The sequence below is a fragment of the Alexandromys fortis genome, unplaced genomic scaffold, assembly GCF_014885135.2.
Source record: "Alexandromys fortis isolate MF-2015 unplaced genomic scaffold, M_Fortis_MF-2015_v1.1 scaffold_22, whole genome shotgun sequence".
NCBI lineage: Eukaryota > Metazoa > Chordata > Mammalia > Rodentia > Cricetidae > Alexandromys > Alexandromys fortis.
The window spans coordinates 219,920-233,971 of NW_026067900.1; the positions used below are offsets into that span (position 1 = coordinate 219,920).

The 14,052-nt window shown below is 47.6% G+C and overlaps 1 protein-coding gene across 5 annotated transcripts in view; it reads left to right on the top strand.

Annotated features, from left to right (window-relative positions):
• The window catches only part of Dapk2 (death associated protein kinase 2), a 119,735-nt gene extending 107,320 nt beyond the window's left edge, over positions 1-12,415 (top strand). For 4 of the 5 annotated variants that reach the window (XM_050126258.1, XM_050126276.1, XM_050126286.1 and 1 more), the window contains 3 exons: positions 8,660-8,749; positions 8,856-8,939; positions 11,757-12,415. In XM_050126258.1, coding sequence (XP_049982215.1) covers positions 8,660-8,749; positions 8,856-8,939; positions 11,757-11,837 — 255 coding nt within the window. In that variant the 3' untranslated portion in view covers positions 11,838-12,415. The remainder of the gene's footprint in view (positions 1-8,659; positions 8,750-8,855; positions 8,940-11,756) is intronic. The other variant, XM_050126267.1, reaches the window with a different exon arrangement.
• The last annotated feature ends 1,637 nt before the right edge of the window (positions 12,416-14,052 follow it).

The window sequence follows — 14,052 nt, forward strand, 5'->3', positions numbered from 1 at the left end:
GAGAGAGAGAGAGAGAGAGAGAGAGAGAGAGAGAGAGAGAGATGGGCGGATCTGCTCAGGGGAGGCAACCATGTATTGAGGACCCTGGGACTGTGGTCTGCTAAGGAAGCCAAGGAGAGGGGTGTCCTCCATGAGGTCATCATGTCGGTGTTCTGTGACGAGAGAGGAATGGGAGGAAAGCTAAAGGAGAGAGGATGGGAGCGTGTATCGTGTAGAGGTGGCTGAGGAAGAGCAGGTCCAGCAGGGCTTTGGCGTATTGAGGAGGTCCGCCTTTGTTCCCAGGGTCACCAGGGTCACTGGTCCTGGCCAGTGCTGAAGGAGGATTTCTCAGTGGACGGCGTAGACTAGACTTTGATTTAATAAAGCAATTCTTTAGAATCCTATCTTTTTTAAAAAAAAAAAATTAGCAAGCTGGATCATTTAAAGTATCACGTATCACTAACAGAAACTATTTTAATCAAATATAAAAACCCCACAATTTTAAGATGTAAGATTATTTTGTAGACAATCAAGAAAGAAAAAAAAATCCCATCATGGGCAGTGTTCTAGGAAATGCTATACAATGTGAGGGCGACCGAGAGACAGCGCCATCATGCAGAAGAAACACTCCTGGCTCAACGTGGACCCTCGGTAGAGATGAAAACCTCAGAGCAGGAGGCCTGGCTACCTTTGCAGCATTACTCTGGGATTGGACCACGTCAGTGTGTGTCAGAAGAACCCCGAGCAGGGACTGCTGTGCCCCGGAGTCAAAGGCAGGGTGACCCCACCTGGCTCGCCAGAGTTGTGCAGTCTTTTCTCCAGATGGCCTGTTTCAGTCCAGGCCTACAGTATAAGATGCCACATTGTTTGGGAGGTGCTGCTGATGTCTGAGGTCTGACATTACACATCCTGGAATCAAGGAAAGACTGAGAACCTGTGCCTTATGCTAAAGACAAAGGACTCCACAGTTGCTCCAAAGTCCTGTATGCCCTGTCACAGCATGTTGCATACTTGTTTGATACAAGATGCTACAAATGTTAAAGGTCCTTTTGGTTGCATCAACAGACCTTGACCTTTAGATCTGGTTTGCCTAGAAGAAGAAAGCCATGGATGGGAAGATGCTCATGAACTTTCTTTGAAGGCTGAAGTAAATGCAAGAAGATTTGAGGGTTGGTGCTGACTTGCTTAGGGAGGATGGGAAAAGGAGGAGAGCTGATTTTCTTGGGTTTGCAGAATCAGCTACTCTGTTCATGCTGAGAAGGTCCCCCGAGGTAAATTACCCAATACTCTCTCCGTATAGCAGCTTATGGGGCAGCACTTCTCCAAGGTCGCAAGCTGCCAGCCTCTGAGCTGGCTCAGAGCCACAAGCCATAAGCCACAGTGAAACTGTCCTCTATGTTCATGACCAGTCATTGGTAACAGTGTCTCCTCTAGATGTTTCACAACCTGATCTTCTGATGTCACCTGCCAGACAAACTCCTTTCTCCTAAGGTATCAGAACCTGATAAAGGGGTATCTGAGGAGGCCCAGGAAATAAATGCAGCCAGTGGCCCTGTTTGCCCCTTACAGGCTCTCAGCTGGTATTTTTTTTCTTTTGAAGACTTGAGGGATTTTTATTTTATTTTATTGATTTTTATTGAGCTCTACATGTTTCTCTGCTCCCTTCCCTGCCTCTCCTTTCCCCTTCAATCCTCTCCCAAGCTCCCAATTTACTCAGGAGATCTTGTCTTTTTCTACTTTACGGTCGCAGCAGAAAGGGATGTGGGGGTTGAAATGTTTCATTGGGTCCCAGAGGAAGGAGGCCCAGGAACGGCACACTGCTCTATGAACCACTGCCACCATGGAAGCTTTTGCATTTATGGAAGATATATTTATATATGGGGAGGCACATATGTGGACAGTACAGTTTATACATATGTGTGTGCACATGGAAGCCAGTGGTCAACCTTGTTATTCCTCTGGAGAGATCTTCCTTGATTTTAGTCTTAGGGTTTCTGTTGCTGTGAAGAGATGCCATGACCAAGGCAACTCTTATAAAGAAAGACTTTTAATTGAGGTGGCAGCTTATAGTTTCACAGGTTTAGTTCCTTATCATCATGGGGAGCATGGTGGCCGAGAGCATGGCAGGGGGCGTATTGGAGTTGCAGAGGGGCCAGTTCAGTTGAACAAATGCTTATTGTATTCTATTTCTAGGGGGAGGTGACAGATAAGGACATGGTTGGCAGGGAGAGGTTCTTTAGTGATGTAGTCACTGGTAAACTCACCCAGGCTCCTGTAAACAACTCTCATGTATCTCATCAGACACACATAAACACACACAGACACACACAGAAACACACAGACACACACAGATACACATAGACACACAGAGTAACACACAGACACACAGAGACACACAGAGACATACGCAGACACACAGATACACACAGACATATACAGATACACACAGACACACACAGATACACATAGACACACAGAGTAACACACAGACACACAGAGACATACACAGACACACAGATACACACAGACATATACAGATACACACAGACACACACAGAAACACACAGACACACATAGACACACACAGAAACACACAGACACACATAGACACACACAGACACACAGAGACATACACAGACACACACAGATACACACAGACACACATAGATACACATAGACACACAGAGAAACACACAGACACCCCCCCACACACACACACATGACTTGAAAGTAGAAGAGGCACTAGTTAGGAAGAGAAGTAGTAAAAGAGTGGAGGAGAAATGGGAAGGATTAATGGGGTATGCATGTGTGTATGTGTATGTGTGTGAGAATATGATTGAAATACATTATGTACATGTATGAAAATGTCATAATGAAACCATATATTAAATATAATTAATATATGCTAATAAAAACATTAAGAAGTTACTCCAAGTGGAAAAAACATATAGTATCAAGCCAATGGGGCCCAGTCAACTGGGAGGTGGAAAAGACTTGGTAAGCAATCCTTTAGAGCAGAGGCTGGCAACCTTCCTAACACTGTGACCCTTTCATACAGTTCCTCATGCTGGGGTGATCTCCAACCATAAAATTATTTTCATTGCTACTTCATAACTGTAATTTTGCTACTGTTATCAATCATAATGTAAATATTTGTGTTTTCTGATGGTCTTAGGCAACCCCTATGAAGGGTTTGTTTGACCCCCAAAGAGGTCACGATTCACAGGATGAGAACCGCTGAGGTAGAGGTATCAGACACAGCAGAGATGAGTTCTGGCTCAGGCAGGGCAGGAAGGACAGCAGAAGGCTGCGGAGGTCTTGAGCAGCTGCCCCATCACGGAGATACCTGCCTCCTCCCGTGTCGGTAGGAAGAAGGTTCTGGGCAGAATCTGGAGGGCTGAGTGCAGACTGGATCAGGAGCTTGGAATTGTTGAGTCAAAGTTGGAAAGGGGAGGTTTCAGGGGTTTTTGTCTGTAACTTTATGAAGGGAACATTCTCAAAACTGACACAGAAGTCTGGAGGAACAGAATGAGGACCTCTGTATGTCACACCCTGCTTCAGCAGGGATCAAGCCGAGGGCAGCCGCTTCATTTTAATTCCCTGCTCTAACTTCTTTAATTCTCCTTTTCTAGCTTCTTTTGAAGTATTTCAAGTACTTTAAAGCAAACTTTAAATGTATTCAACTCATAAGCCCTTCTTCCCCCTTTTGAGACACCTTGCTGTATAATCCAGTCTGGTCTCAAATTCACAATCCTCCTGCCTCAGCCTACCAAGCACTGTGGTTATGGGTGTGTGCCACCAGGCCTGGCAGGACCTTCCTCAGGTGCCTTCCAATTTTTGTTTGAGACAAAGTCTCTCATTCTCCTGGAACCTCACCAAGAAGACCGGGCTAAACTGGCCTCTGGGCTTCCGGGAATCCACCTGAGTCCTCCTCCTGTCTCTCTGTTACTAGAGTTAAACACATGCCACTGTGCCCAGAATTATGTGGGTTCTGGCGGGGGTGGGGGTGAACTCAAATCCTCATGCTTGCAAGGCAAGTCTTTACTGACTGAGTTGTCTTTTTTGTATAATTCTCGTGTTTTCATCATGGCTCTATCTCTCCATAAACTTAAACCATCCTCACATGACCAGGGTATCTGCTGCATTCAGTTGGTTTGTTCGCATCAGGATGCAAGCAGAGCTCACACATGGCATTTAGGTGATACCTTTAAATTCTCTTGTGGGCACAGGAGGGAAAGTTTTGAAAAGTTTTTTTCTTAGAGACAGAAGTTGCTCAACAAACAGAAAGTCTGGTAAAGAGGATTAAAAAGATGTCCGTGTAGCTGTTCTAAAACCTCACAGGAAAATGAGGCTAGACCAAGAACGGAAAGGAACGTTTTCACCTCCTCCCATTGGTTGACCACTGCAGGGCCAGCTCTGGGGTACCTAGCCTTTCTGCTCACCCTGCCCAGGCAGGAAGAGGCAGAGACACCCCCAAATTTTTCATTTACATCTTCCTGGGGAAACAAGTATTTGCCAGCAGGGCCTGAGCCCCAGCCAGCAAACAGAGGGAGGGGAAGAGGTGTCTCCAGAAGGGAGACTTAATGGAGAGAAGGGAGGTCTACCAGACCCAAAGTGGCAGTCCACGGCAGGAGAGAGAAGTGGCTGTCCCTGCCTTTCTGTGGCGGCGTGTGGGACCGCCAGGATGGCACAGATGGAGACTTGAAGAGCTGTAGCTATTTGCAGCCCCTGTGGAAAGCCTGGTATTTAGAGAAAAATCACTGGAGGGGACGCCACAGTTCCTTTCTCACATTCTTGAGGGCGGCCCCTGCTGCTGCTTCCTCTCCCTGCTCTGTGGCTGTAGTTTTAGACCCTAGGACACACCCCTGGGGTCTTTCAAAGACATTTGCATCTGTGTCAACAAAATCTGACTCCAGCCACAGCTTCTGTTTTTTTACCTTTTTTCCTCGGACACTGAACGTTCCTGGGAGGTTGGTCAGAAATGCCCAGGCTCCCTGGTATCAGTGATAGGCCATAATTGGAAGATGGGCACTCACTGTCTGTTTGAAGGGGAAGGAGGAGGCAGACACAGCCTCTGTTCAAGAGGAATAATGCCACATTATTTCTGGGGACAGGTCTCACTGCAGAATTTATGTCTCTGACTTTCCAGGCAGAGATGACAGCATGAGCCTTTTGAGAGACCCTTAGCAACCAAGGAGCCATTAACGAGGAAAGGCCAGCCTGACAGATTTATAGCTTAGATGGCCTCTTCCTTGGAACTCATGTGGTTGTGTGTAGCATATAGAGTGGACCTAGGAGGAATTGTCACCTCCTGTTAATAACCTGGGAGTAGGTCCCTATGACATTTCATCTGTTCAGTGAGTGACACTGTTGAGCTAGTAGGAAGTGGAGTTGTCCTTAGTATAATTTCCCTGGCCTGCATGTTGTCTCTCTAGCTATGGGATGGAGTAGGGGGTGGCAATGAGACATTTCTCTTCTAGGTGAAGAAACCCATCAGTAAGTGCATAAGAACTCTTTTCTTTTCCTGAGTCTACTGATCTACGGGGTCAAATTTCCTTATGAAAAACAAATACACCCTACCAGGATTAGGCTCAAAGGTCATTCATGGCTGAGTGAATTGCACCTCTCAATGGTATTATGATGCTGATTAAAGTGCCTTGGGTGCTTTATTGGTGGTGTGAGCAGGTTCAGATTTAGGATTTCTTTATTATATTTATTTGGGGTGTGTGTGTGTGTGTGTGTGATTTTTGTGTGCGTGTGTGTGATGTATGTGTGCATACAAGTGCCCCATGGACCATGTGTGGAGATCAGAGGACAGTGTTTTTGTCACATGAAATCTGGGATTGAACTCAGGTCATCAGGCTTGGCAGCAAGCACCCTTACCCACTGAGTCATCTTGTTGGCCTGGATCTGGGGTTTCATTCCAGTCTGTCAGGAGCTCAGGGAATCAGTGCAATGGCACAGCTAGTAAGAGGGAGCATTATTGACTTGGGGAGGAAGGAGGAACGGCCTGGAGGAATAGACAAGGACACTAGCAAATCCCAGTGTCCTCAGGTTGCTTCCCCCACTGCCAAGCTGGCATCATTGAGCTCCACACATAAGATCACACAAGGCTCTAGTGATGTCAGAGTCGACAGTATCTCTCGGAGGACGTTTGAGTTACATGGTGACATATTTGGGAGCATGGGGTGAGGTAGTCTTGGTATGGACCTCATGCCAGATGCCAGCCCAAAGCTGTGTGGATGGTGTCTGGTGCCATGAGGGTAGATGAAGGTGGAGCTGGGCTCTGAATGTGGTTAGGTAGGACCAGCTCTGAAGAGCCTACGGGTTGCCTTTGGCAGCTCTCAGTATGACAGCATCACAGGCTGTCAGAACAGAAACAGCTGCGTGGGCCTCGGTGATCATCCTGGGCAGTCCTCCTGGGGCCTCAGGGTCCTCTGAGAATCCACAGAAGCTATCAACTGTCCCTGGAACCATTGCTTGCCTGGACACACACACAGGCGCGCACACACACACACACAGACACACACACACCTTTACTCCCACAAATAATATATCATTTATTCAGTGTGATTCAGTGGTTCTTAATATTTTTACAAGCTTGTACAGCCACTGCCACTTCCTAGTCCCAGAACATTTTTATTAACCCAGAAGGCAAACATGCTCTTAGGGCTGGAGAGATGACTCAGGAGGTGAGGGTACTTTCTACTTTTCCTGAGGACCTGCGTTGTATTCCCAGAACCCACAGAGGGAATTGGCTCCCCATGAAGCTGGAGTTGCAGGCAGTTGTGAGCTGCTCAACATGGGTGCTGGGAACCAAACTCAGGGCCTCTGGAAGAGCAGCGTGTGCTCTTAACCACTGAGCCATTCCTTCACCCCTTCGTTTTGTTTTAATTGTGTGTATGGGGGAGGTACATGTGAGTCAGGTGCCTGAGGTGACCTGAGGCATTGGATCCCTGGTGGCTGTGTGCTGCTGGACATGGGTGCTGAAAACCAAAGTCAGGTCCTTTGCAAGAACAGAATGCACTCTTACCCGCTAAGCCTTCTCTCCAGGCCCAGGATCATTCTTTCATAGCCATTCCACAATCTCTCCTGGCCCCAGCTAGTAATCTCATTATTTACCTCTTCTGGCCATTTCATAAAATGCAATCACACATAGTTGGTCTTCTGTGCCTGGCTTTTTCCTCTTTTCAAGTTCATTCATGGTTATCGTGTCTCAGAAGTTCACCTGTTTTCATAATTAACACTCATAATTAGTATCCCATTGTATGGCTTGGCCACGTTTTGTTTATCCATACGTCGGCTGATATGCTTTAGGTTGTTTCTACTTCCTTGGATCTTAAGAATACTACATAAGGGTGATCTGGCTGCAGCGTCTGCCGCTCCATTGTAGTTGATCTGGCTGACTGGGTGGCTGTCTCTTTCCTCCCTCGGCATTTCATGTGCATGTCTGCCAAAGCTTGGTACTTGGCCAAAGATGGCTCTCCCTGTAGAGAGGACTGTTCTCCTGCCAAGCGTATATGATATCTCTGCTCTACTGCTAGAACCTCCAAACAAACTCTCAAGAATGGCGCAGGAGCCAGAGAGACGGCTCAGCAGGTCAAAGGCCCTCAATGCCAAGCCTGGCGACCTGAGTTCACTTCCTGAGACCCACGTGGTAGAAGGAGGGGACGGGCTCCTGCAAGTTGCCCTCTGACTTCCATACACACCTGCCCTGCCCCCAGCTGGTAAATAAGTAAATGTCTTTAAACAAAAGACTGGGGCTACTCTGACCAGTCATACACAAATTACACTCTTAAAATCGACAGACCATTTTAGGATATCCACAGACTCCCCAAAACCTATCTCTAAGGCTAGGAAAACCTTATTTTACTATTTTACAGGGGGGGGGCATTTAAAAGGAAATGGAGAATAACAGCAGTCAGTTTATTGCTGCTTGCTGGGTGCTCCTGGATTAAGAGCGTCAGATCCATGGGCGCATTCAGTCTCACTAGTCCTGGCAACTGGATCTCGGTATTACAGGTGAGGTGACTGAGGCCCAGAGAAGTCGTGGGGGATGCTTTGCAGTGAAGGACTTAATCCGTGTTGTAACTGTCAGCTGGTGAATGACAACTGTGCATCTGTCCTCATTTGACCCCCACCCCGCACCGCACCCCACAAAAGCCCCTATTTCCTTCCATTTCTTAGTACTAGAGGAGTGCCATACTTACCAATAGGCACGCATTTCGCCAAAACCAGTCAGTCCAGTGCTCCTTGCCATAGAATGATCCTCTCTCGAAGTGATATTGATGGCTCCTGCTTCCAGCTTTTCTCACTTAGAGATGGCAATCATGTCTCTGTCGGTCTGTGTGCGTGTGTGTGTGTGTGTGTGTGTATCCGTGTCTGTTTCTCTCTGTGTATCTGTCTCTATGTCTCTGTCTCAGTTTCTCCCCCCTCCTCCCATAGATGCATGCACTACACTGTGTTAATAATAGCTCAGCGGCACCCAGGAGATCTTCTGGGCAGTGAGACATTTGTAACATCACCCTTCCTGTGACATTTGACATTCCCCCTGCATACCTTGCTGGGGAAGGAGGTTCCAGAGGCAGGCTGAGGGCAGTGTGGAGTCCAGGATCTTTGGGGATGTGTGTAGCTGCCATCTGAAACTCAGCTGACACCTTCACGCTGTTTTATCTCTCAGCCGGTGGACAACCAGCAAGCCATGGTGCGCAGGGAGTCCGTGGTCAACCTGGAGAACTTTAAGAAGCAGTATGTCCGCAGGCGGTGGAAGGTACGTCAGGGCTTGGGGTGAAGGGCAGGAGCCTAGTGGGGCTCTCTGCTTCTCTCCGGATCTCTGTGCCCTTTTTACCTGGCGCCTCTCTTCCCCCTTCCCTCAGCTCTCCTTCAGCATCGTCTCCTTGTGTAACCACCTCACCCGCTCCCTGATGAAGAAGGTACACTTGAGGACAAGCGAGGACCTGGTGAGTCCGTGCAGAGCCCTTTGCTGGGCACAGCTCCTAGACTCTGGGAGTGGATGGAGGAGGGTACTAACTATTTTCAGCCGCTTCTGCCCTGGAGGTTGCAGTGTGACCAGCAGAGGGATGCCAGGCATCCTTTCTAGGGGCTGTCTAAGGGACGGCTGCTGTCGTTCCACCCCACCCTCCGGCCCTCTGGGAACTGTGGAAGTGAGTCCCATTGACCATCCGGAATTTATTCTGGCCAAGTATGATGGTGCACATCTATAATCCAGGCCCTTGAGAGGTGGAGGCAAGAGGGTCCAGGCCAGCCTAGGTGACACGAGACTCTATTTCAAACCACCCCACCTTAAGAAATTCATTTCTGACAACCCCAGTTCTTCTTTAGAATGGGTGCCAGATGCCTTCTACACTTGCTTTTCAGACTGCCTGTATCAATAGCATTTGATAATATGTTTTCTTGTTATATATTTTTGTTTATTTATTTCCTTTTTTGTAGTACTAAGGCTTGAATACCAGGCCTTTTAATATGCTAGGTAAAAGCTATACCATTGAGCTACATCTTCGGCCCTTTAGTGTATGTTTAAACAAGAGGCTTATAATGGAATATACTCATGGGGCAGGGGGGTGATTTCTAGAGCTAGTCTTCCAGAATTCAGATCTGACACTTACCTGCTGTGTAGCCTCCAAGAGGTTACTTCATTTCTCAGTTCCAAAATGTCATCATTTGTAAAAATGGGGATAATGACAGTTGCTACATTGTTGGACAGTGAGTGGGCTCACTTGATGCCCTTTCCTTAAGGCCGGTGGGTAAGTGCTTAGCCTGTGTTAGCAATTATTAGCGCTGCTTCAAGCCTTCTCTAGATCTTGAAAAGGGCCTCAGTGTTCGTGTTTCAGTTGGGAGGGGCTCCCTGGGATCGCCCCTCCCTCCTCCTCGAGTAGAGAGAGCCAGGATTGTCTGGAAGGTAGACATTATGATAAAAGGTGACTCTTAGCAAGGGACTGCCTGGCAGTCTTCTTGTGTAAACTGAAGACACTTAGCATGAGGCCTGCACCCCAGCTGCTAGCTCATTCCTGGACTTCCCGTGACCCCAACATGCCATGAGGGGTCCTCTTTCTTTAGGCTGAGCTCCTGTTTGTTCCTACTCTTGCCAGGATTTGAGAATTGGTAGCTCCAGGGGCCTGTGTGGCTTTCCGATACTGAGCCCCTCTTCTGGTCACCAGCCTCATTGACAGTGGAGGAGCCAACTTTGCTCTCTCTGAGAATCCCTGCTCGTCACAGGCGATTTTACCCAGCTTACTTTTGTATTGTTTGACTCTGGCTCATACTAAAAAGTTGTCATTCAGCCGGGCGGTGGTGGCACACGCCTTTAATCCCAGCACTCGGGAGGCAGAGGCAGGCGGATCTCTGTGAGTTCGAGACCAGCCTGGTCTACAAGAGCTAGTTCCAGGACAGGCTCCAAAACCACAGAGAAACCCTGTCTCAAAAAAAAAAAAAAAAAAAAAAAAAAAAAAAAAAAAAAAAAAAAAAAAAAAAAAAAAAGTTGTCATTCAGCAAAGCTTGGTTCTTTTTGTTGTTGTACTCAGACGTGGTCCAGGAGGTGTTTAGCCTCAGCTTTCTTGACTTCAGCTTTCCAGCTGGCTGAGCTTGCCTGGAGGGGTGTATGACGGAACATCATTCATGCCTTTCCCACTAAGCCCTGGACTTCTTGTCATGATATAGCTGCAGGGTGGGCTGTAAAGAATTTAAATTTCTTTCTTCTTCCAAGTGCAAAACGTAGTCTATTTTTTTTTAACTCAGATATTTGGGTCACTTGCTTAATGACTTTTCTACTGGAAGAAAAGGCTGGGTCCCATATACATGTTGTATGGTTTTTCCTATTGGACTTTCCTTAAACATTTCTTTAGAAAGATAATGGCGGGGACTTTTGTTTAGGAAGCATAGAAATTAAACACTTTGGGGCCTCATTTAAATCTGAATTATTCTTTTAATAATTGGAACTAACTGGAGCTGGAGAGATGACTCAGCTATTATGAATACTTTTTCCTCTTCCAGAAACCCAGGTCTGGTTCCTAGTGCCACCCCTAGCTCCAATTCCAAGGGCTCTAACTCCCTCTTCTGGCCTCCATGGGCATCTGCATGAATATGGTTCACATATTCAAGCACACAGACAAAATAAAACCTTATAGTCTGAGCAAACAAAACCCCTTACAATAATAATCACGATTTTAACACTTAGATTGGTGGGACCCGACAGGAAAGACATTATAACCTCCAGGTGGTTGTTCTAGCTCTGTTTCAACTGCCAGGATGTACTTTTGTGAAAGTGGAACTCAGGAGTCATTCCCTTTGAAAGGCTTTGCAGTAAAGCTTGCCGAAGGCATGGTGGAAGCCAGGTGAGGCCGAGGGTCTGGAGCGATGGCCAGAAGATCTTACAGAAAAATCAACTTCTTCCCCGCAGACTGAGCTCAGGAGACCCAGTGCCCCGCAACCCACCTTTCCAAGTGGTCTTGATTAGTTGCAGGCACAAAGGGCGTTAAATGACATCTTCACTGCTGTAATTGGGCTCCTCCTGGCACCTGTTTTCCCATGGATGCCCTACCTGCTTCCCTGCCCCCTGAGAAGGAGGCCTCAATACAATTAGTTTGTCCTTATTCCAAATCCCCCTCCTATTGCTGTCTGCCAGAGGTCTCTGGGTGGCGCTAAGGGCTTCCCTTTGACATGGCCTCCACTTCCCCCAGCTTACAGAGTATATGGACTTGGGCTGCTCTGTTCGCAGCATCCTGTGACGCCCACCCTGGGTCTCTTCTTCTCCTCCCCAGAGGAACTGCGAGAGTGACACAGAGGAGGACATCGCCAGGAGGAAAGCCCTTCACCCCCGGAGGAGGAGCAGTACCTCCTAACTTGCCTGGTTTTCAGTGGCTGCCAGGGAAGTCCACGTTCCTTGTGTTCCTTCTATGCAAGCTCTTGGACCCTGCTTGTCACGGGTACCCAGACCTTCTGTGTTCCTGAGCACAAGAGAGAGTAGACTGCAGGACTCCGAACTTTCAGGAGGCCCTGGGAGCCGTGGCTGTCTCCTGCTAAGGAGTCTCTGGCATTCTCCAAGCTCTTAGATCTCCAGAAAACTGGCAGTCATCTGTCTGCTAGCTTCGAAAGCTGGGATGGGGTGTGGACTGAGGAAATGGCTATAAAGGAGTGTCATCTTCACCACAGGTTAAAGTCGGGTTTAGGCAGCTTTCCTTACTCGGGGACATGGTTCAGAACCAGCCTCGGCAGCCATCATCGCGGGAAGACAGAAGCCGACCCTATCAGGACACATGCGTGAAGAGAATTTCTAGAGTGAGGGACCAATCTTGTGACCTCCCAGAATTCACAGGAGTCAGGATGTCCAACGTCAGACTGTACAGCAGCCTCTTGTCAGCCTACTGTGTTGTGATTTTTTCCTCATTTTTATTATTAAACTTCTTGTTTATCTAATGTTTGGCTGTTTGAGGAGCTATCTTGATCTGGTTCCCTTTAGCCCAAAACCCTGTGCTTAGGGAACACTAGGGTTGACTGCAGCTCAGGAGCTTCTGAGCAATCTTTTGCCAACAAGATTCCGGGGCCCTTGCATCCTCTCTTGAAAGTGTCCAGCCCTCTTCTCCTCACAGAAGGCCACGCCTCATCCACCGCCGCTGCTGGCAGGTCCTCCTCTTAGGGGATGACTTGCAGCTCTTCTGAGTTCCTAAGTTGAAGTCCTGGCCCTCAGTGTCACAGGCTGTCGCTGTCACTGGAGATAGAGTGATAACACAGCTCTTGAAAATAAAATGAGGTCATCAAAGTAAACCCTGATATGATATGACTAAAACCTTATACGAAGGGGAGGATTGGGGCTGGAGAGAAGGCTCACTGATTAAGAGCAATTTCTGCTTCTGCAGAGGACCCAGGTTCCGGTCCCAGCACCCACAAGAGGCAGCGCACCGGTGACTCCAATTCCAGGGCATCTGATGCGTTCTGCTCTCCACAGGCACAAGGGACATGGTACTTGTACGTAGACGCAGGCACTCATACATGCACATAAAAAATAAGAAGAAATTTCCTTTGGGCATGGTAGCTCAGGTCTCTAATCCTAGTGCTCAGAAGGCTAAGGCAGGAGGATTGCCATGAGTTCAAGTCCAGACTGGTACCAAATTGGTAGCAATTTACCATATGTGGCGCTGTATACCTTTAAGTCCTAACTACTTGGGACATTGAGGCAGGATAACTTGAGCCCAAGAGTTAGAGACAGTCTGGGTAACAAGGAAGAACAGGAGAAAGAGGAGGTGATTAAGACTCAAAGAACACAGGGAAAATGGCATCTCCAAGCCAAGGAAAGGGGCCTCAAAAGAAGCTAGCTGGTAGATGTGGTGCTGTATGCCTGTAATCCCAACACAGGCGGATCATGCTACAGATTTGAATCCACCCTGGCCTATACATTGAGTTCCAGGACAGCAGGGTGACATAGCAAGACTCTGTTCTCAAGAAGTCAGAGGCTTGAGGGGAGAGGGGACTGAAAACAACCTTATCCTGAATCTCAGATATCTGGCTTCTCTGGTGAGAAAATGAATTTCTGTTGTTTAAGTTATCTAGTCTGGTACTGTGTTATGACGGTGCTAGCAAACTACATACCTGTCAGTCACAGGCAGGAAAGACGGGGGATGTTAACAGTCTAGACGGAGAAGGGCAGAGAAGGACCCCCAGGGAAAAAGGAGAAAAGATGGGAAAAAAAAAGTGGAGTGGTTATGGCAAGGAGATTTCTGCTGCATCCTAACCCAGGCCATGCTTTCCTGGACATAAGAACGGCTTTGTTTACCAGAGTCTAGGAAGACTCGTGGAAGCCCAAGGGGACGTGTGCTGGGGAGAAAAGAAGGAAGTCTGGAAGGAAGTGAGTGACAGAGTGGAGATCAGGAAATGAGTCAGGAAGTGTGTGTGTGTGTGTGTGTGTGTAGATTAGAAAGAGCCCAGGATGTATCATTAATTCCTTTTGTTAGCAGTGAGGGGTTTTGTTGTTGTTTGTATAATTTTTTACATTTATTCACTGATTGACTGATGATCATGTGTCTGGAGGTGTGTACATGCCACAGAACACATGTGGAGCTC